This window comes from Coregonus lavaretus, assembly GCF_964263955.1.
Source record: "Coregonus lavaretus genome assembly, chromosome: 20".
NCBI lineage: Eukaryota > Metazoa > Chordata > Actinopteri > Salmoniformes > Salmonidae > Coregonus > Coregonus lavaretus.
Window position 1 is genome coordinate 21,945,063 of NC_140007.1, and position 24,529 is coordinate 21,969,591.

A 24,529-nucleotide genomic window follows, 5' to 3' on the forward strand; every position below is an offset into this window, starting at 1 on the left:
TCTCCATATTTTCAAGCATAGTGGTGGCTGCATCATGTTATCGGTATACTTGTGACTGGGGAGTTTTTCAGGATAAAAAAGAAACGGAATGGAGCTAAGCACAGGCAAAATCCTAGACAAAAACCTGTTTCAGTCTGCTTTCCACCAGACACTGGGAGATGAATTCACATTACAGCAGGACAATAACCTAAAACACAAGACCAAATGAGCAAGAAGTTGTTCTAATGCAGGCAGCTAGATGTCAGTGTTGGCAGTATGTGGCTGAGATAGGAGATCTGCCAGCTCAGTGGAAAAGTTGAGGGAGCTATCTGTGGCTTTGTGGTCTGTCCATTTACTGAGAAAGATGCAGCATGTTGTCTTATCTCCCACCATCTCAGAAGAGAGAAGGGTAGGGCCACTTCTATCAGGTTCATCTTTTGCATAGGCATTTTCAGTAGTACACACTATCTGGATTTCTTGGTATCCGACAGAAAGGCGCTACAGAGGGTAGTGCGTACGGCCCAGTACATCACTGGGCTGAACTCCCTGCCATCCAGGACTTCTATACCAGGAGGTGTCAGAGGAAGGCCCTAAACATTTTCAAAGACTCCAGCCACCCAAGTCATAGACTGTTCCCTCTGCTACCACATGGCAAGCGGTACCGGAGTTCCAAGTCTGGCAGCTATTACCATACCCCATTCAAAAGCGCTTAAATCTTTTGTCTTGCCCATTCACCCTCTGAATGGCACACATACACAATCTATGTCTCAATTGTCTCAAGGCTTAAAAATATTTCTTTAACCTGTCTCCTCCCCTTCATCTACACTGATTGAAGTGGATTTAACAAGTGAAATCAATAAGGGATCATAGCTTTCACCTGGATTCACCTTGTCAGTCTATGTCATGGAAAGAGCAGGTGTTCCTAATGTTTTGTACACTCAGTGTATTACCTCAATCACCTCAACTACCTCGTACCCCCACCACATTGACTCGGTACCGGTACTCCTTGTATATAGCCTCGTGATTGTTATTTTCTTGTGTTACTATATCCTTTTTTTTTGTGTGCAAATGTTCTTATTTTTTAACTCCGCATTTTTGGGAAAGGGCTTGTAAGTTAGCATTTCATGTTAAAGTCTACACCTGTTATATTCGGCGCGTGTGACAAATAAAACTGTATTTGATTTGAAAGGGCACAGGTGTCAATTCAATGTCTATTCCACGTTGGTTCAACGTCATTTCATTGAAATTATGTGGAAACAACGTTGATTCAACCAGTGCGTGCCTAGTGGGAGGACACGTCATCAGATTATGAGTAGGCCTATCAGTCATCCAAGTGTACTTTTAAAGAACAAATGTACTCTGCAACTTTCCCCTGTTGCAATCATCAGCAATATGACTGATGATTTCAAAGAATGCATCATGAATATGTTAATTAATTATTCCCTTTTGATGTAACTTAGTAGCCAACATGTGTTAGAGAAATGTTTGGACGTCTACTTGGCTGATTATCATAGTACTCTTGTGCAATGAACAGCCTGCTCACATTTGATGAGAAAACACAGACCACAGAGCGATATCTTTGCTAACAGAAAGCATATCTTCCATCTTAGTGAGCCGACGTACTGACAGTTCTTTTTCACATAGGTATTGGATGTTCTTAAATTGAACTTGTAATTTAGATGAACTCTTATAATAAATATATGATACGTCTCTATCTCGCCATCTCATTTTTGTTTGTTATTGATTTATTTCATTTTTAAGGTTTAGGTGTAATATGAAATATGAGGATATATAAAATTGGCTATACTGACACCACAGTAAATATGGTGACACTGATAGTCTAGATGTTAAGAGCATTGGGCCAGTAACTGAAAGGTTTCTGGTTCGAATCCCTGAGCCGATTTGGTGAAAAATCTGTTAATGTGCCCACTTAATCCTGATTGCTTCTGTAATTTGCTCTGCGTCTGCTAAAATGTTTATGTAATGAGGGCTAATCTTAGGAATAAGAACTTGAGGCTTATACTCTAGCTATTGTGAAGGCTAATACTGTGGAGCAAGTGCAATATGAGTGAAGCCGTAAAACCCATTCAGTCATTCTCTAGCTAGCTGCCCTTGGATGTCAATACCACAAATCAGATTAGTGATGTAATTTTACATAGGTTAGTGCCACTACAAAGGTCAGAGCCAATGTCAGGAGGATTAAGACAGACAGACATATAAAACATACAGAGACAGAACGCTGTTCCGGTCCATACACGCAGAGATGGACAGGGTTACTCAACACAGGTCATATTATGGTCAGATCATACAGTGGGCTTAAACTAAGCATACTGTACTTGAGATTTTCACTGTAAGGTATTTATTCTGCACTATCTATGAAAACAGACTGTTGATAATTGAAATGAATCAATTAGTAATAAACTGTTGGGGTAATGTCATCATTTGTCTACCGTAATTTGAGTGTAAAGGTGAAAGGGAGATATTTTACATCACATGTTGTAGCCTCCCCTACTGGGGACTTCTCAAATGAAATCTTACCATAGAGGGGATTATGGGTAAAATAGAAACATACCACCATTATTCAGGGAAAGAGGCACTGGAACAACGTGTGTATCCCCTCTCTTTTTGGGAGACTGAAAATTAAAGGCAACACAATTTTCTGATTTCTTCTTGCTTTATTTGTGGAATAGAATATACACCTCTGTGCTTTTGATCTCTTTCTCTCATCGTCCTCTAGGGAATCAGTGCATCTCTATTGCTGACATGAGTACTGGCTGGTGCCACCTCTCCTGAGCCTACACATCTGGTCACTTATCATTGGGTCAGGGTAACAGTTTATTTGAAGTGGTATGTATAAGGTTCTTATAATTACAACATCATCTTCCACTCAAACATTTGTTGTATTCATACAGCATACATATATAAAGCATATGAAACAACTTTACTCATCTGTTATCACTTCCATGAGAAAATGACATTGTGTAAATAATGTGATTCATATAGCTATATATGTTTGGAAATTAATGTTGGCAAATATATGTGAGGTTGCCATAGTGCTCATTACTCTATTCCTATCTGCATTATATTAATAAATACTAAAGTAACTTTAGAACAGCTGTAGTGCACAGTTACAGATAAATATTAATTGCAATATTATGCAAATAATAATAATTAGAGAAAAAAAAGTAGGATTGCCAAAGTTTGCGGTAAAATAATTACAACAGTTATTGCAAACACCAGATCTCATAAACAGAACTGGAGCCATGACAATAGTAAAGTCCAGTAAAGTACAGTAGCAGCACCGATATGTTAGCATGTTTAACAGAAAGGTTGTTTGTGAATTACACAGCCATCAATGGGCTGCATACACTTACAGTGAGGGAAAAAGGTATTTGATCCCCTGCTGATTTTGTACGTTTGCCCACTGACAAAGAAATTATCAGTCTATAATTTTAATGACAAAATTCAGAAAAACGCATGTCAAAAATGTTATAAATTGATTTGCATTTTAATGAGGGAAATAAGTATTTGACCCCCTGTCAATTAGAAAGATTTCTGGCTCCCAGGTGTCTTTTATACAGGTAACGAGCTGAGATTAGGAGCACACTCTTAAAGGGAGTGCTCCTAATCTCAGCTTGTTACCTGTATAAAAGACACCTGTCCACAGAAGCAATCAATCAATCAGATTCCAAACTCTCCACCATGGCCAAGACCAAAGAGCTCTCCAAGGATGTCAGGGACAAGATTGTAGACCTACACAAGGCTGGAATGGGCTACAAGACCATCGCCAAGCAGCTTGGTGAGAAGGTGAAAACAGTTGGTGCGATTATTCGCAAATGGAAGAAACACAAAATAACTGTCAATCTCCCTCGGCCTGGGGCTCAATGCAAGATCTCACCTCGTGGAGTTGCAATGATCATGAGAATGGTGAGGAATCAGCCCAGAACTACACGGGATGATCTTGTCAATGATCTCAAGGCAGCTGGGACCATAGTCACCAAGAAAACAATTGGTTACACACTACGCCGTGAAGGACTGAAATCCTGCAGCGCCCGCAAGGTCCCCCTGCTCAAGAAAGCACATATACAGGCCCGTCTGAAGTTTGCCAATGAACATCTGAATGATTCAGAGGAGAACTGGGTGAAAGTGTTGTGGTCAGATGAGACCAAAATCGAGCTCTTTGGCATCAACTCAACTCACCGTGTTTGGAGGAGGAGGAATACTGCCTATGACCCCAAGAACACCATCCCCACCGTCAAACATGGAGGTGGAAACATTATGCTTTTGGGGTGTTTTTCTGCTAAGGGGACAGGACAACTTCACCGCATCAAAGGGACGATGGACGGGGCAATGTACCGTCAAATCTTGGGTGAGAACCTCCTCCCTCAGCCAGGGCATTGAAAATGGGTCGTGGATGGGTATTCCAGCATGACAATGACCCAAAACACACGGCCAAGACAACAAAGGAGTGGCTCAAGAAGAAGCAAATTAAGGTCCTGGAGTGGCCTAGCCAGTCTCCAGACCTTAATCCCATAGAAAATCTGTGGAGGGAGCTGAAGGTTCGAGTTGCCAAACGTCAGCCTTGAAACCTTAATGACTTGGAGAAGATCTGCAAAGAGGAGTGGGACAAAATCCCTCCTGAGATGTGTTCAAACCTGGTGGCCAACTACAAGAAACGTCTGACCTCTGTGATTGCCAACAAGGGTTTTGCCACCAAGTACTAAGTCATGTTTTGCAGAGGGGTCAAATACTTATTTCCCTCATTAAAATGCAAATCAATTTATAACATTTTTGACATGCGTTTTTCTGGATTTTGTGGTTGTTATTCTGTCTCTCACTGTTAAAATAAACCTACCATTACAATTATAGGCTGATTATGTCTTTGTCAGTGGGCAAACGTACAAAATCAGCAGGGGATCAAATACTTTTTTCCCTCACTGTAAACCTGTAACACAATATTACAGAAGGGTCTGAACTGAATGACAATGTGATGATAAGAGAAGTCAATGAAAGGTAACTGTGAACTTTTCTTACTGGTAGCCTCTTCTCCATAATTTCTTTGTCATTGACAATGGATGCTGTTGAATCCCTCCTCTACATTTTATTTTCCAAGGAAAAAAAACACGTACAATACCTACAACGGTATCCATGCATATTTGTGATCGATAAACACAAGTCCACCCAACCTACCACACACACAGATCACACAATCATACTCACCCACTTTGCATTCTGGCGAGGAACATGCCTCAATGTTTTTATTTAATACTTTTTTTTTTTTAACCTAATGTACACTTCTGGTGCAGCACTTGACATCATTATTACTTTACAATGTTGTCAGAAAAAATTAATAAAACTAACTGTTCTGAGGGAAAGAATAAGGTACCATGCAAAAAACTGATGAGCTAGTCATATCTGATATCACTAATATCAGTAGTTCTATTCTCCACCATCTACTGTACATGAACATGCACTGCTGTATTAAGCTAGTCAGTACACTGACATTTTTTGGTAAGGTTTGAAGATGCATGTGATTTAGAGACGTATGATACAAACTATGTTACATGTGTACTACCATCTAACGATCACTCCTTTATTTTCATTGAATTTGTGTGAAGAAATCTATTGCAGAATACAGTATTCATATTTCTGTCTGTAAAGATGTATTTATATATCAATATCATTTTATAATTATTCATCATCTTTATAATCTCTCCCTGCAATTTTGTACACACATTATGTATATTAGTTTTTCCTGCTTGTTCTAACATTGCATATCTTGAAAAGTAAAAGGCCTTCGATGCCACGGTGGGTATATTATTGTTGAAAAACACTCTTACCAACCACACCATCCATATGTGTCCGTTCTGAGTCCAAGCGGCATGTAGATTCCTGTTTCACACGCTGTCATCTGTTCCTGCGCAGCTCAGAGTCTCTGTGAGTCTCTGTGATCCTAGACCAAAAGGTCAACCTCACAGTAGCTTTTCCAGCATATCACATGGATGATTCAAATCAAATTAATGAATAAATTAGCTTTTTTCACGCTAGCCCTACCTCGACTATTCAGTAGACATTAAGTTGGTATTGGAGTGAAGCATTTGCAAAGAGTGTGTAAGGTATCATCCTTGAAAGTCCTTCTTTCCCATGTTCTTCTCCGATGATCTTCCCCTTCCTCTTCTTTTGTGCAATGGGTCAAGTTCCTGTGCTTCAGGGGGTTATAAAGAAGAGATCTTGACAGTTTCCTGGGTGTTATAGGTACTGGAGCGAGAGTTGCGTAGGATGCCAGGGATGGCGGGCGAGTTAGGTAGGCTCTCATCAGGAGTGTTGGCTGGGGGAGTGGGGATACTGATGATGGCTGCTGTGTAGTCATCACAGTTCAGCTTCAGGTCTTCAGTCCTGGCATTTAGACTGGAGCGACTTTTCAGACACACACACAAATCAAGTTAGACAATGCACGCCAATATTCCCCTTAATAGTCAACTTGTTTATTTTGAGAGGACTTTTATGTGTAATCATTGTAAGTAGATCAGTGTATTCTAGACAGGTAATTTGTTCTTCCACTCTCTGTAAAGTGATACATCCATCTACAACAACTATGTATAAAAATGCAAGCGCAATCTCACCATTATCGACTGTTTCTCTAAACAATAAACTATCATTAGTCATGCTACAGTGACAAATGCAAAAACATTTTTTGCATGGTTTTAGGCTACCAGTACATTTCTCATTAAACCCATGGAGGTTGTTTTGACAAACATCAACAGCATCAAAATAGTTAGAGCCAGCAGAGCTTGAACAACTTTGCCTCAGCTCGTAATTCAGGATCAGCAGAATGTTATTTTCAATGAATCGGCCGGAGCAAAATATACTAAAACATCAACAGCCTCTACAGGTGAATCAGTGGTGGGGCAAAGATAGAAAGGGAGAGGTGGGCTCCTTGGATCAGGTGGATAGTGTGTGCGATACAGTACCTCTGTGGGTACTGGGTACCAGCAGGAGTCTTGGTGATGTGCAGCGTGTCCAGCTCCTGCACACTGCCCCGGCTGACAGAGACAGTGGAGTTGGCAAGGCGGATGGCCCTCCTCTTGGCCCGGCGGGAGCAGCAGGTGGTGGTGGCCCCCTGCTGGCTGGACAGCGAAGTGCTGCGGCTGGTGCGGAAGCCCACTGAGTCGGTCATACACACCTCGCTGTATGTGACTTCATCTGTGAACTCGTGATTCTGTAGACACATACAAGAAAGGAAGACAGTGAGTTTAAAACTCTGGTGCAAAGCTGTTCAGGAGGAGTGTAAATGTTTCCTGTAGGCTGGATTGTGTTACATTTGGATAATGTATTGCCTACTGCTGCCTTCTTGGCCAGATCTCCCTTGCAAAAGAGACTCTGTGTCTCAATGGGATTTTAAAGAAAAAAAATGCCTCTGAACAGCCTCACAGCTTTGAACTAGCTGTAGGTTGCTGCATGCTATAGCTCGAGGATGATGTTCTCCTGATGGTGTTTAATGTCTGTTTTTAAGTGGTAAAGCCCAAAGACAAATTTCTACATTGCGTGAACAATACAGTTTTTCTAATTGTAATATGATAGCTGCTCATAACTGCTGAAAGTGTGAAACATCATAAGTGTAACACTGCTGAATGTGCATAAAGTACATCAAAGTGAGTGATAACCTTGAATAAAAAGTTATATCAGACAAAATGATCCATGAGATACTTTAAACATTTCCAAGGCAAAAAAGGAGCACTCACGGTGGTTTTCTCCAAGCAGTGCAATAGGTGATGATGTTGGTGCTCAAAGGCGGACCTGTTCTTCACACAAAGAGGTGTGCTGTCACTATCACCATCCTGAGGCACACAGCAAGAGAGCAAATCACTTAGCCCAACATAGCCCCACATGAAAAGACATTGTCAGTGAAAATACAATGACGTTAATAGTTGAATTAGTAGTTGGTAACTTATTGCTGTGGTAAGCAAATTTAACATTGTAAACACAAGTGAGAGGTGATTTAGCCCCACAAACAATGTAGAATGAGTTATTCTTTAGACAATAATACCATCCATAGTACTGCTGAGTAGACCGTATGCCTCCACAGGGCTAAGGGAATACACCTGAATGACTGCCCTTGACTGTCCGATTGTACAGTAAGTGACCGTTCATGGCCTCTCTCTCCAGTGACGTTCACCCGGACACACAGAACCCCAGAGGACCAGTGCCACCTCTGATGCTTCCTAAAAAGCTGTTTTTTTGTGGTTCGTTCAGAGATAAACATCTGGCTGTGAAGCTGAGATTTCTAGGTCAAGGTGGTTGATCGCTATCATTACTACTACAGACAGCGAACAGCCTGTCAAAGGAATTTACATTTAGATGATCTTATCTGTTGGACTGAGAGAGAGGAGTGTGCCAGCCTGGGAGGGAGAGAGGGAGGGAGGGAGGGAGGGAGGGAGGGAGGGAGGGAGGGAGGGAGGGAGGGAGGGAGGGAGGGAGGGAGGGAGAGAGAGAGAGAGAGAGGGAGCAGGGAAACAGCTATGTTAGTCACAAAGCCAGTCTGGAGACCTGCTGCAGCGTCAGCAGGACTAAGGGACATCTGTTTGATTCACTACAGAAATATTCGATAAGATCGTCCCTAATTAGAAATAAAAACAATTAGCTTTGGCCCTTTGGAAGTCGTGCTCTACTGGGTCACTGGATTACAGAGGAGATGGATTAAGTGAGTATTGTGTTCTTTAGTTCTTGGTTTTGCTGTTCTGCACCAGTCTATATGTTGCCAGTGTACAACAGCACAAAACACTGCACTGCATTGACACTGCATGAGGGGTTGAACATTTCATGTTAGCTATTGGAAATCTGAGAGAATGTTTTGCATTACATTACATTACGTTGAGTAGAAAACAGATTGCTAGCTATCCCTCATACAGTAGATTAAAATTAATGTTAATTTTACATTTACATTTTAGTCATTTAGCAGACACTCTTATCCAGAGCGACTTTACAGTTTCCCTGCTCCCTCCCTCCCTCCCTCCCTCCCTCCCTCCCTCCCTCCCTCCCTCCCTCCCTCCCTCTCTCCCTCTCTCCCTCCCTCCCTCTCTCCCTCTCTCCCTCTCTCCCTCTTTCCCTCTTTCCCTCTTTCCCTCTCTCCTCCCTCCTCCCCTCCCTCCCTCCCTCCCTCCCTCCCTCTCTCCCTCTCTCCCTCTCTCCCTCCCTCCCTCCCTCCCTCCCTACCTCCCTCCCTCCCTCCCTCCCTCCCTCCCTCCCTCTCTCCCTCCCAGGCTGGCACACTCCTCTCTCTCAGTCCAACAGATAAGATCATCTAAATGTAAATTCCTTTGACAGGCTGTTCGCTGTCTGTAGTAGTAATGATAGCGATCAACCACCTTGACCTAGAAATCTCAGCTTCACAGCCAGATGTTTATCTGGCATGTTAATGACAGTCATTTGGAATAGTATTATGCAGTCCTGCCCTTATGACTATAGTAATTTATGACACAATTGGCTATATTTGTCCTAATTTATAAAAAGAGGAACATACTGTAAATAGAAATACTGTGGGAGATAACATTGCAAATCATGACTCATGGATTATGTTCGGTTATGGCTGGAATCCATGCATTATTTTATGCTAATGTTTTTTTTAAAGATCCATGTTACGGAAAACAGTGAGGTGTCATATTGGGGAGATGGTTCTATATGTGTTTGTGGGGGGAACTCTGGTATAGAGACTATACTGCAGGCAAGACAAAGAGGACCAGGAAAATATACAACCCCATGATAGACCTGGGAGAAAAAAACAACCCCTCTAGGTTTATAAATAGCTCTGCAGTCCTGTTAGTAATGGGTTTATAGATCCGTGCTGAAAAACATACCCTCTCACTCTGGGATTGTAAATATTGGATTATAGTAGCTTTCAGCTGCTGAGAAGAAATAAAAGATTACTCTGGAATCAACCTGGTGCATTAGTAAAGATGAGAATTCAATCCCTCCCCATCTGTGCCTCCTCCTCCTCTCCCACCTCTACTCATCAAATCAGCAGAATGGGCATCTTCTTATATCCCTCTCTCCTCCTTTGGTGAAGAAAGATTAGTATACTGAAATATGTCTGGGAGGGAGCACTTCTTTACCTCCCTCCCCTGGCTACGGCTATTAAGGAATGTTACAGGAGATGCTTCCAGTTGCATTGTTGTCTTCAATCATATTTGGCATCATAGAGTGTATGATATAACACACAGTTACTAACTACACTATTCTGCCATGCACATAGTACTGTATGTCAACCTGGTCACAGAGCATTTAGTATTATTCCGTACGTAAATCCGAGACACTCCATTTAGTATGATATGTTACGTTTCATATGGTATGTATTAATTTGTGGAAATCCATCACCCATTCCGTATGATATGTTACGAATTACAATTCATATTATATGTTATCAATTGGCAAAATGTACTATACAGTATGTTACGAATTTGCGAAATGTATGATATGTTACGAATTTTAACTAGGTGGCTAACGTTAACAAGCTGGCTAACGTTAGCTAGGCTGGGGTTAGGGTGAGGGGTTACAGGTTACGGGTTAAGGTTAGGGTTAAGTTTAGGAGTTAGGTTAAAGGGTTAAGGTTATGGTTAGGGGAAGAGTTAGCTAAAAGGGTTAAGGTTAGGGTTAGGGGAAGGGTTAGCTAACATGCTAAGTAGTTGCAAAGTACCTAAAAAGTAGTAAGTAGTTGAAAAGTTGCTAATTATCTAAAATGCAAAAGTTTCAGTCCAAGTCAAGCACTGATGATTACATGGGGTAAAACCTCTGTAGGAGGGGTCCTCCTGGAGGGGTTATGTTTGTTACGTGCAATGATGATAACATTAGAATAGTTACCTAATGCCTATATGCCCTATAGGGCAGGGCATTTCAAAACAGAATACGCTGAGTGTACAAAACATTAGGAACACCTTCCTAATATTGAGTTGCACCCCCTTTTGGCTTCAGAACAGCCTCAATTCACCGGGCCATGGACTCTACAAGGTGTCGAAACCGTTCCACAGGGATGCTGGCCCATCTTGACTCCAATGCTTCCCAAAGTTGTGTCAAGTTGGCTGGATGTCCTTTGGGTGATGGACCATTCTTGATACACACCTGAAACTGTTGAGTGTGGAAAAACCCAGCAGCGTTGCAGTTCTTGACACACTCAAACCGGTGTGCCTGGCACCTACTACCATACCCCATTCAAAGGCACTTAAATCTTTTGTCTTGCCCATTCACCCTCTGATTGACACACATACACAATCCATGTCTCAATTGTCTCAAGGCTTGAAAATCCTTCCCTTCATCTACACTGATTGAAGTGGATTTAACAGGTTACATCAATAAGGGATCATAGCTTTCACCTGGATTCACCTGGTCAGTCTATGTCATGGAAATAGCAGGTGTTCCTAATGTTTTGTACACTCAGTGTACTATATTACATGATTTTACACTATATGACATGATATTTCCAAACGAGGGCAATAACTAGGGAAATCCAAGAGATACAAAGGTATAGGCAGGGGCGGCCTGTTCAATAGGGCGATATGGGCGACGCACTGCCAAACGGGAAAAGGAAGGGATTTTTTTTCTAATCAATTATATCACGGCAACAGTAGTTATCAGTGTTGTAATCTATACGTCTGATCTGCCACAGTGCCACACTGCCACTAAATGTCGAATCAGGCTAAAGTCGTGCTTCAAATGGCTCCCCCCCCCCCTTTTGGGGCGATTTCAGTCAGGTTGAAAATCGCCCAGAAGTCTCTCATAGCCTCTAATGTAAAATCTATTTTTTTCAAATTTCAGAGCCTTCAATACAATCTCTATGGGTGTCTGAGGGCTTGCACTTACGCGCTTTCGTCATACGTAACGTAACCATGAACGTAACTGAGAAAAGAGCGGATTGTGTCTTTGAAAGAAGTTCCTTTTTGTCGGCGAACAAATGAAGATAAATTGGCAACGAAACAATTAGGACCTCCCAGACCAAATTTAATAATTCAACAGGTTTCTACTAAAGGCGGAAAGTCCTACACCCGAGGATTTTCCAAAAATTGGTACGAACGGAAAAATAACATTGCCACTCAACTTGATGAGGGATACAGGCTAGCTGTCCGCCGCCACAACGATGAGGTTAGTGTTGATAATCACAAGTTTACTGGAGAACTGAGACCAAGTAGAGACTTTGGACAGGGTGGATATGATATAATAAAGGCAGTTTATTCAGAGGTAAAGATATCTGGAATCGTGTGCACGGACCCGTTCGTCAAACTCTTAGGGAGCTATAAATTAAGCCCCATTACTTACCATATCAGATAAGAGAAATTGCTGCAGCTACATATATTTTACATCCTGGCCCTACATAGTTCACTATTTGCATCACTTACCAAAATATTACATGTGGTCATATATGCTTGGAAAGTGGAGATGCCATAGAACGTCAAAAAAGTAAACATTGCTGGAGACACATTGCCGTTTTGGAGAAGACATCGCGTTTGCTAGCGAAGAGATTTGTTGTGGCAAATGAACTTGGGCTGGGAATTTCCAGGAACCTCACGATAAGATATATGCATCAGCATTGCGAGTCTCATGATTCTATACGTATTGCGATTCGATACTGTGATTTTATTGCGCACCATATGTCTGTTGCAGAGGGATCAGAAAGCCATGAGAACGAGTTTTGATCAGTCATGGAAATAAAAGTGCTGAAAACAAATTGGCTCCCAATGTGAAAAGATTGAGAACAAGCTATGAAGGAACAATAATGGTGTTTTGGTGCAGGTACAGCCAACTAGCGCTAAAATATTGCGATATTGTCAATACAGTATATCGTAAAGTATCACTATGTAACTCAATTTCTTTCACCCCAATCCCTCAAATTAACGGTAAATAACTGAATTGTTTGCCCCACATTTAGCTAAGATGATTAGCTAGCCAGCTAAAATGTTTTATTTAGTTAGCAGTCGCATCTACAATAGTTTACTGTCAATAACATGTCTCCAAAAATGACGTGGTGTCTCCAATTGTGTTGACATTTTACAATTGCGATGCGCATCCATTATTATTATTATTATTATGAGTATCCACTTTCTGTAGCTCAGCTGGTAGAGCATGGCGCTTGTAACGCCAAGGTAGCAGTGGCGGCTCCTGAAAAAATTCTCAGGGGGGGCAATTTTTCTGATGATTTAGGTGACCTACACACATTTTAAAAAAGATATGTCCAGCAACAACATGAAGACAGGGGCAGCATATAAGTCAATACCAGAAGCATTTATTGACTGATCTCAAAAGTGTTGGCTTACCAGGGTTGGTGGAGCCCTCAGTTTCATCTTTGCCTCGCAAAGCTAACTCAAACACTCCGCAAAACTTCACACACTGGATTAGCCGGCTGAGGATGTGGCGGTTCTTGCTAATGTCGTAGTAAATATATTTGTTATAGTGAATATGGAATATGATATGTTGAGTAAAATGTTGTGCTAAGATCTATTTAGGTCAGGAGCTGGTTATAAGTTCTGTTCCTATCCAATAACAATGGACAAAAGGGTCCTATCTTGTCAGCCTTGTCAGCAGGTGGCCAAGGACAACACCCACGCCATAGGCCTCTCAGTTCTTCCAACTCACGAGTTCTTGCTCTGAGGACACACACACACACACACACAAACACACACACACACACATCATCACTGTTAAACACACACACACACACACACACACACACACACACACACACATCATCACTGTTAAACACACACACACACACACACACACAAAAATCCCCTCTCTTAGGCTGAACATTTGAAGACAGAGAACCCGACTCAGAGCCAATGCAACAGTGACAGTAGCCTGGAGGGGACCTCGCCCAACTCATCAGGACCAATCAGAAGATCAGAACTACTAGATTCAACCTACTTCATTTATTGCATAAAATGTCTGCACACAATGTTTCGGGGCTCTCTTCAGATAATAATAATAATAATAATATGCCATTTAGCAGACGCTTTTATCCAAAGCGACTTACAGTCATGCGTGCATACATTTTTGTGTATGGGTGGTCCCGGGGATCGAACCCACTACCTTGGCGTTACAAGCGCCATGCTCTACCAGCTGAGCTACAGAAAGTGGATACTCATAATAATAATAATAATAATGGATGCGCATCGCAATTGTAAAATGTCAACACAATTGGAGACACCACGTCATTTTTGGAGACATGTTATTGACAGTAAACTATTGTAGATGCGACTGCTAACTAAATAAAACATTTTAGCTGGCTAGCTAATCATCTTAGCTAAATGTGGGGCAAACAATTCAGTTATTTACCGTTAATTTGAGGGATTGGGGTGAAAGAAATTGAGTTACATAGTGATACTTTACGATATACTGTATTGACAATATCGCAATATTTTAGCGCTAGTTGGCTGTACCTGCACCAAAACACCATTATTGTTCCTTCATAGCTTGTTCTCAATCTTTTCACATTGGGAGCCAATTTGTTTTCAGCACTTTTATTTCCATGACTGATCAAAACTCGTTCTCATGTCTTTCTGATCCCTCTGCAACAGACATATGGTGCGCAATAAAATCACAGTATCGAATCGCAATTCGTATAGAATCATGAGACTCGCAATGCTGATGCATATATCTTATCGTGAGGTTCCTGGCAATTCCCAGCCCAAGTTCATTTGCCACAACAAATCTCTTCGCTAGCAAACGCAATGTCTTCTCCAAAACGGCAATGTGTCTCCAGCAATGTTTACTTTTTTGACGTTCTATGGCATCTCCACTTTCCAAGCATATATGATCACATGTAATATTTTGGTAAGTGATGCAAATAGTGAACTATGTAGGGCCAGGATGTAAAATATATGTAGCTGCAGCAATTTCTCTTATCTGATATGGTAAGTAATGGGGCTTAATTTATAGCTCCCTAAGAGTTTGACGAACGGGTCCGTGCACGCGATTCCAGATATCTTTACCTCTGAATAAACTGCCTTTATTATACCATATCCACCCTGTCCAAAGTCTCTACTTGGTCTCAGTTCTCCAGTAAACTTGTGATTATCAACACTAACCTCATCGTTGTGGCGGCGGACAGCTAGCCTGTATCCCTCATCAAGTTGAGTGGCAATGTTATTTTTCCGTTCGTACCAATTTTTGGAAAATCCTCGGGTGTAGGACTTTCCGCCTTTAGTAGAAACCTGTTGAATTATTAAATTTGGTCTGGGAGGTCCTAATTGTTTCGTTGCCAATTTATCTTCATTTGTTCGCCGACAAAAAGGAACTTCTTTCAAAGACACAATCCGCTCTTTTCTCAGTTACGTTCATGGTTACGTTACGTTACGTATGACGAAAGCGCGTAAGTGCAAGCCCTCAGACACCCATAGAGATTGTATTGAAGGCTCTGAAATTTGAAAAAAATAGATTTTACATTAGAGGCTATGAGAGACTTCTGGGCGATTTTCAACCTGACTGAAATCGCCCCAAAAGGGGGGGGGGGGAGCCATTTGAAGCACGACTTTAGCCTGATTCGACATTTAGTGGCAGTGTGGCACTGTGGCAGATCAGACGTATAGATTACAACACTGATAACTACTGTTGCCGTGATATAATTGATTAGAAAAAAAATCCCTTCCTTTTCCCGTTTGGCAGTGCGTCGCCCATATCGCCCTATTGAACAGGCCGCCCCTGCAAGGTAGTGGGTTCGATCCCCGGGACCACCCATACACAAAAATGTATGCACGCATGACTGTAAGTCGCTTTGGATAAAAGCGTCTGCTAAATGGCATATTATTATTATTATTATTATTATCTGAAGAGAGCCCCGAAACATTGTGTGCAGACATTTTATGCAATAAATGAAGTAGGTTGAATCTAGTAGTTCTGATCTTCTGATTGGTCCTGATGAGTTGGGCGAGGTCCCCTCCAGGCTACTGTCACTGTTGCATTGGCTCTGAGTCGGGTTCTCTGTCTTCAAATGTTCAGCCTAAGAGAGGGGATTTTTGTGTGTGTGTGTGTGTGTGTGTGTGTTTAACAGTGATGATGTGTGTGTGTGTGTGTGTGTGTGTGTGTGTGTGTGTGTGTGTGTGTGTGTGTGTTTAACAGTGATGATGTGTGTGTGTGTGTGTTTGTGTGTGTGTGTGTGTGTGTGTGTGTCCTCAGAGCAAGAACTCGTGAGTTGGAAGAACTGAGAGGCCTATGGCGTGGGTGTTGTCCTTGGCCACCTGCTGACAAGGCTGACAAGATAGGACCCTTTTGTCCATTGTTATTGGATAGGAACATAACTTATAACCAGCTCCTGACCTAAATAGATCTTAGCACAACATTTTACTCAACATATCATATTCCATATTCACTATAACAAATATATTTACTACGACATTAGCAAGAACCGCCACATCCTCAGCCGGCTAATCCAGTGTGTGAAGTTTTGCGGAGTGTTTGAGTTAGCTTTGCGAGGCAAAGATGAAACTGAGGGCTCCACCAACCCTGGTAAGCCAACACTTTTGAGATCAGTCAATAAATGCTTCTGGTATTGACTTATATGCTGCCCCTGTCTTCATGTTGTTGCTGGACATATCTTTTTTAAAATGTGTGTAGGTCACCTAAATCATCAGAAAAATTGCCCCCCCTGAGAATTTTTTCAGGAGCCGCCACTGGGTATAGGTAATTGCCAAAATAAAGGAAACACCAACATAAAGTGTCTTAATAGGGCGTTGGGCCACCACAAGCAAGAACAGTTTCAATGCACCTTGGCATAGATTCTACAAGTGTCTGAAAATCTATTGAAGGGATGCGACACCATTCTTCCACGAAAAATTCCATAATTTGGTGGTGGTGGAAAACGGTGTCTCAGGAGCCACTCCAGAATCTCCCAGAAGTGTTCACTTGGGTTGAGATCTGGTGACTGAAACGGCCATGGCATATGGTTTACATCATTTTCATGCTCATCAAACCATTCAGTGACCACTCGTGCCCTGCTGATGGGGGCATGTCATTTTATGGGTGCATAGCTATGATTGCCAAAATAATGGCCTGCCCAGCATTTTTATACATGACCTCTTAGCATGATGGGATGTTCATTGCTTAATTACCTCAGGAACCACACCTGTGTGGAAGCACCTGATTTCAATATACTATGTGTCACTCGTTTACTCAAGTGTTTCCATTATTTTGGCAGTTACCTGTAGATCCTCCATGTTAGAATGTTTTATTTAGGTGAGGTCATTTTTTTACTGCTTTAAAGATGAACAGCTCAGGGTGGATGGTGAATCCGGAGACTAGTGAATTGGTACTCATCCTCTAGTAACTCTCTTTATCTTTTGTGGTCCCTGTTGCTAACGCCATTACCTATATGTGTCCATAAACCACCTGTCCACAACCTCTGCTTTCTGTTCTCTGACTCCCTGACCTCTCAATACACTCTTAGAAAAAAAGGGGTCCAAATGGGTTCTGCAGCTGTCCCCATAGGAAAACCCTTTTTGGTTCCAGATAGAACCCTTTTTGGCTCCAGATAGAACTCTCTTGGGATCCATGTAGAACCCTCTGTGGAAAGGGTTCTACATGGAACCCAAAAGGGTTCTACATGTAACCAAAAGGGGTTCTTCAAAGGGTTCTCCTATGGGACAACCGAAGAACCCTTTTTGGTTTTAGATAGCACATTTTTTTCTAAGAGTGTAGGAAGAGTGTAAGATAATCGGTTAAAACAGTTTATTTGCATACTGTGAATGAGACTCATTCTGAGGAAAAATAATACATATTTGGTTTAGCAGGTCATCCTTCATTATTGTAGGACTATTGGTGCTGACTTTGTTGGATAGATTTAATCAAGGGGAAGTTTGGGATTAAATATTAATGACTGTCAACGTGACATTTGGTTATTTTAAATGTCATTGAAACTGAAGCTGACTGATTCCTACGATGTGCTTGATGTTCCCGGACAGCAGCTTTATACATCTTTTTTTTGTTGTTGTTTCAAAATGGCAATCACAATGACATGAGATTATTATGCAGATTTGGTAGGTGAAAATACATCAGAAAGTGCTGGTGTAGGGGAGGTGTTCCAGAACGGAGAGAGAGAGAGAGAGAGAGAGAGAGAGAGAGAGAGAGAGAGAGAGAGAGAGAGAGAGAGAGAGAGAGAGAGAGAGAGAGAGAGAGAGAGAGAGAGAGAGAGAGAGAGAGAGAGAGAGAGAGAGAGAGAGAGAGAGAGAGAGAGAGAGAGAGAGAGAGAGAGAGAGAGAGAGAGAGAGAGAGAGAGAGAGAGAGAGAGAGAGAGAGAGAGAGAGAGAGAGAGGAGAGAGAGAGAGAGAACAGCAATCTGTCTGATTCTGAAGTAAATACAGTCATTACTGGCCAAGAACAAGCTACAGTTGAAGGCAACAAAACTGTCTCCAGAAAAGAGAAAAGCTTTAGTGCCATTTTGTTTTATCACAAAGCTGAACACCAAATGCTTTATCTTATCTGTCCATCTCAGTACTTTGGAGCCTCTGCTAAAAGCATTAACGTAGGTACAGTGGGGGAAAAAAGTATTTAGTCAGCAACTAATTGTGCAAGTTCTCCCACTTAAAAAGATGAGAGAGGCCTGTCATTTTCATCATAGGTACACGTCAACTATGAGAGACAAAATGAAAAAAAAATATGCAGAAAATCACATTGTAGGATTTTTTATGAATTTATTTGCAAATTATGGTGGAAAGTAAGTATTTGGTCAATAACAAAAGTTTCTCAATACTTTGTTATATACCCTTTGTTGGCAATGACACAGGTCAAACGTTTTCTGTAAGTCTTCACAAGGTTTTCACACACTGTTGCTGGTATTTTGGCCCATTCTTCCATGCAGATCTCCTCTAGAGCAGTGATGTTTTGGGGCTGTCGCTGGGCAACACGGACTTTCAACTCCCTCCAAAGATTTTCTATGGGGTTGAGATCTGGAGACTGGCTAGGCCACTCCAGGACCTTGAAATGCTTCTTACGAAGCCACTCCTTTGTTGCCCGGGCGGTGTGTTTGGGATCATTGTCATGCTGAAAGACCCAGCCACGTTTCATCTTTAATGCCCTTGCTGATGGAAGGAGGTTTTCACTCAGAATCTCACGATACATGGCCCCATTCATTCTTTCCTTTACACGGATCAGTCGTCCTGGTCCCTTTGCAGAAAAACAGCCCCAAAGCATGATGCTTCACAGTAGGTATGGTGTTCTTTGGATGCAACTCAGCATTCTTTGTCCCCCAAACACGACGAGTTGAGTTTTTACCAAAAAGTTCTATTTTGGTTTCATCTGACCATATGACATTCTCCCAATCCTCTTCTGGATCATCCAAATGCACTCTAGCAAACTTCAGACGGGCCTGGACATGTACTGGCTTAAGCAGGGGGACACGTCTGGCACTGCAGGATTTGAGTCCCTGGCGGCGTAGTGTGTTACTGATGGTAGGCTTTGTTACTTTGGTCCCAGCTCTCTGCAGGTCATTCACTAGGTCCCCCCGTGTGGTTCTGGGATTTTTGCTCACCGTTCTTGTGATCATTTTGACCCCACGGGGTGAGATCTTGCGTGGAGCCCCAGATCGAGGGAGATTATCAGTGGTCTTGTATGTCTTCCATTTCCTAATAATTGCTCCCACAGTTGATTTCTTCAAACCAAGCTGCTTACCTATTGCAGATTCAGTCTTCCCAGCCTGGTGCAGGTCTACAATTTTGTTTCTGGTGTCCTTTGACAGCTCTTTGGTCTTGGCCATAGTGGAGTTTGGAGTGTGACTGTTTGAGGTTGTGGACAGGTGTCTTTTATACTGATAACAAGTTCAAACAGGTGCAAAGTTACAGGTCTGTGAGAGCCAGAATTCTTGCTTGTTTGTAGGTGACCAAATACTTATTTTCCACCATAATTTGCAAATAAATTCATAAAAAATCCTACAATGTGATTTTCTGGAAATATTTTTCTCAATTTGTCTGTCATAGTTGACGTGTACCTATGATGAAAATTACAGGCCTCTCTCATCTTTTTAAGTGGGAGAACTTGCACAATTGGTGGCTGACTAAATACTTTTTTCCCCCACTGTATTTACCCTTTTGCCATTGACTCAACCCTACTATGCTCAGACCCTGATGAGTGTGTGCTACTATATATATTTTGAAACATACCTTAGGTGAAATACTGTATGCTGTACATGTGAAATCCAAACATACACAAGTTAAATAACTGTGATTCGGTATATGACCATAAGGAAACATTTGCTCATGTGTATTGCTTACCTGCAATCCCCCATCCTCTTTGTGCTGCAAGAATGCATTGGTGGCCCCTTTTTTAGCCATTCGAATCCTTGCCTGGCGCACTTTCTGGAGAATGGAAAATAATTGGATAGAAATGCCTGTGTCAGCATTTGCTCCACATACAACCCAGTGAGCAATATCTGGGGAATAAATACAAAACGCCCATTTCACAAGACAGTGTGATTCCTTGTAGCTTTACAACAGGCATTTGCCTGACAAGCACACCTAGTAAGAATGGAAGCCTATCATACATAGGATACATTACAGCAAAGGGACTGTCGACCTTCACAACAAACTGACATGCAGATGATGAGAATAACATCATGCCTCTCTCTCTTACCTGTTGTGCCCTCATCTTATCTGCCCTTTGGTTCTGGTGGTAGATCCTCGCGAAGTTGGAGACTATAACAGGCACAGGTAGAGCAATCACCAGCACACCACTGAGGGAGCAGATGGAGCCAAATATCTTGCCCGCTATGGAGTCTGGAACCATGTCTCCATATCTGCAAACAGCAAAAACAAGCCAGTGGGGGATTAATGTGAGGAACGCTTCTCTCAGGTCATTACTGTGACAGTGTATACAGGCAGAGATGCAAACCAATGGTTGTGAGTGTAAACGTGTCAATCATACTGTCTTGGACTTCAAACAGTTTACTTTAGAATGGCTCTGAAATGAAAAAAGAAATGTGCCTGAAATAGATGACAGTTACAACACTCTATCACCTGTGAAAAAACTCATAGGGTGACAAGAGAATGAAATCAACACAATATAATCTTACTACACTAGTAAGACTTCAATAAATCCATTGTGACAAGTCTTCATTGTGCTTGAGTGAACATTTGATTACATCATACATTACTTGTCAAAACTCAGAAACTCATCTTTGCAATTGAACACCTCATTTAAGAAAGGCTGATTGCCATGACTAAGAGTGATCACACCAGAGCAATTAAGAAAATAATTTCTGTCTCTCTCCTTCACTCTCACTGAACACACACGCACATATACATGTACACACACACACGCACACACACACGCACACACACACACACACACACATTTTTCCACTTTCTCTAAGCACATGCTATCATGCAAACAAAGGCACACAAGTTGCTGGTGGTTGCCTCATACAGTACACCGTCTCGCCTCTGACTGGCCTAGCTCAGTCCATAAATCACTGCTGCTGAGCTGAATGACTGTTAAAAAGCGATAAAAGGGGAGTAATGTCAGAAGCCAGGCAGGTGTGGTGGAGCCAACATTTCCCACTTTCATCATGGCCATTGCTGTGCAGTGGAGGAATATGCCACCTGCCTTCTGATCAGCAAGCTTTCCCATAACAATAAGGCCTACATAGAGAAGCTGTGCCCCAACATGGCAGGGGGCTACTGTCAGATATTAACACTACAAACCCGTTAGCATCATTCATTCATGGAATGTGCGTCTTTTAAATAATGTAAAGACCAAAAGGTTTGTTTTGGTTTGCCCATCTAGCTGTCACTGCCACTGGATAGATTTCTTGAAGGGGCTATTTAAATAAATGATAAATGAACAGAAAACTTCCCTGCTGTAAGGCACATATGGCAGCTGTGGCACTGTCAGCACTTTGGACCACCAACAATAAGACTGTATAGTGGTACTACTGTATGTACTGTATTCACAACAGGTTGCCTATTTGACGACATTCTGCAGGTACAAAAACAAGCATGAAGATACTGTGATCTGCATGCATTAATAGTCAGTCACTGTTAGAGTAGCATATTGAACCGAGAAACATTGATACAAAAGTCTTATAGGATGCATATAACCATAAGGTAAATGTTCTGTCTTAAAAACAGATTTGATTTACTGCTTCAATTTGCAGCTACTGATGGACTCCTCAAGCCATACAGTTGAAATCAGTCCTGGATAATTGCAGGGGGAAACTGAGAAAGATTACTGTACAGTTGATGGGAAAGCTAATAGAGTTTCTCTGGACTGGGGACAGTTGTAAACCACTCAAGCCCTTCAGTGATGTCCACATGCTGTGTAGTTGAGTTGATTTGCCTCGGACAAAATCTGTAGAAAATCATATTAATCATTCCCGGATACTAGATCATAATATTGCCCATCTGTGACTTATGACTATCCCTCTGTTAAACTTCCAACAGGACCGAAACACAGAGGGGTGCCCTGACAACAACATTCAGAACAGCAGCATAACATGTGCTCTGTGCTCCTTGGGACAATCTACATCAACCCCAGCCTCTAATCTAGCTCCGCATTGGAAAACATCCAAATGATCGAAAGGCAGGATCTCTGCAGATGGCCTTGAGTTCAAAGATAAGCAAGAGAACAAGTTATATAGATCTGTAGAAATATGGTCATTAACATAATCATCTCCCTGTGTGCTACGCATGTTAATGCTCATTGATTATACATTTTAACAAGGGAATATTTACTGTAGATTGAACACAGGCATTAATAGAATACAACTGAAATATTTGAGATAAAAACAGAATACTACTGTGCACAGGTCAGTTCAGTGTCAGTGTCTCAATGTTTTCTTATGCAGCAATATCCACGTGTTTCTCATCAGCATTATGAAGAGCTTCCTAGCTCTTTAATTTGCCCATAATAGAATAATGTCTTAGACGGATGCCCCTGTGGGAGAGAGAGAGAGAGAGGCAGCCTGGCCTAGATGTGGGTGCAGAAAGGGGTCAAGGAGGGTTGTCTCTAGTTCACAGGGATATTGAGTAGAGAGAGAATAGTGAACTGAGAACTCGCAGAAAGCTGTTAACTCTTCTTTTTTTTACTTTTTTTTTACAGCCTTACTGGGAAATGCTTCACATAATTCATTTTGAACATGTTTTAAGCTCAGCTATTATTTATATGGCTACCTTATATGCTTGGCAGCCATGTGAATGCAGTAAAATGCTCTTCATATGAATCACCATCAGCACTACAGGCACTGTACCACTTTATTCCTGCCTCTTTACAATTCTGTCTCTACAATCAAGGCATGATATTGGCTGCTCACATTTTCGAAAGAGAGGTTTTGCACATGATCCTTGTATCTAGCCCAAAGGCTATGTTTTCATGTCTAATAACAGTGCCATATGTTGCCCTTCAAGCCTGAGAAAAATCACCAACTGTGACTAAAAGGTCTGATTCAAACGAGCAACATCATTCCAAACCAGCATTTTCATACTGTAGGATAATCCTCTCTGAAATCCTAAACAAAAATGTTAGGGGAAAAGCCAATGAAAAACTTTAACACTGACCACAAACAAGCCCATTGGCGAATGGAGCATTTTTGCCAGTCACCCAAGTTGAACCTACCATCTAAGATTGAAACTCATTGGGAGTCTTACCTACTCATAGCTAGCAGAATGGAACGGGCTAATGTGATGCTCCATTAGCCGTTACAGGTTAGGTAGTGTTTGGAGTAGCACAGAGAATTTTCGACCAACTTTAACTTGGCGATACTTCCTCAAGTCCGGACTTGGAAGACAACCAATGTCTTCTTAATGTCTATGTCTAGTTGCAGGGGGTTTGTTGAAATGCTCAGTTATTAAATCAAATAAATCTTTCACTACACCAAGTAATCCAACAACATGTACGCCACCATCTTTTTCAAATAAAAAATATTCTCTCATTAATTGAGACAGGTGAGTGTCATCATGACATGCAGCACTTTGGGGTGGACACCCACCTGTCACAATCAATGAGAGAATATTTGAAATAGACACGATGGCAGCGAACACATTGTTGGATTACTTCATGGAGCAAAACATTTATTTTATTCAATAACGGAGCATGTTCTAAATTCAAACAAACCCCCTGCAACTAGACGGATGATTAAAAGACATTGGTTGTCTTCCGAGTTGGGAATTGAGAAAGTATTGACAAGAAGATTATCTGTACTACACCAAACAGTACCTATCTAATAACGCCTATTAGCCAGCTGGAACAGAGTAATGGTCTGACTAGGCCATATTTTTAATTGCTAACCTACTCAATACTGACTGTCACATAAGGGTGTAACTGATATTGACTTGTTGTGAGTAGAGTGGTGATTGTGTCTGGCAGCTCTGATTGGTTAAACACTCATTTGCTGTACTTGATAAACAGCTGCTAATGCAAAGTGATAGCCCCACAAGCACCACTTGACATACATCCTATTCAAACCTAATGGGGACAATGAGCTCATCAGTGATTGCATCAGGTAATTACTAATTTGGTAATGAACAGGAAAATGTCAAGTGCCTGGGAATTAATCAGAGGAAGGATTTCCCCTTGGTTAGCTGACAAT

At 41.7% G+C, this 24,529-nt stretch overlaps 1 protein-coding gene across 1 annotated transcript in view; it reads right to left on the reverse strand.

Annotated features, from left to right (window-relative positions):
• Positions 1–6,194: 6,194 nt before the first annotated feature.
• Positions 6,195–24,529, reverse strand: part of LOC311147277 (A-type voltage-gated potassium channel KCND1-like) — a gene marked incomplete at both ends in the record, with an annotated part of 75,541 nt that continues 57,206 nt past the window's right edge. Inside the window, 5 exons of the mRNA XM_084183954.1 lie at positions 6,195–6,396; positions 6,951–7,198; positions 7,722–7,817; positions 20,220–20,303; positions 20,578–20,740. Of these exons, the coding sequence (XP_084040080.1) occupies positions 6,195–6,396; positions 6,951–7,198; positions 7,722–7,817; positions 20,220–20,303; positions 20,578–20,740 (793 nt within the window). The remainder of the gene's footprint in view (positions 6,397–6,950; positions 7,199–7,721; positions 7,818–20,219; positions 20,304–20,577; positions 20,741–24,529) is intronic.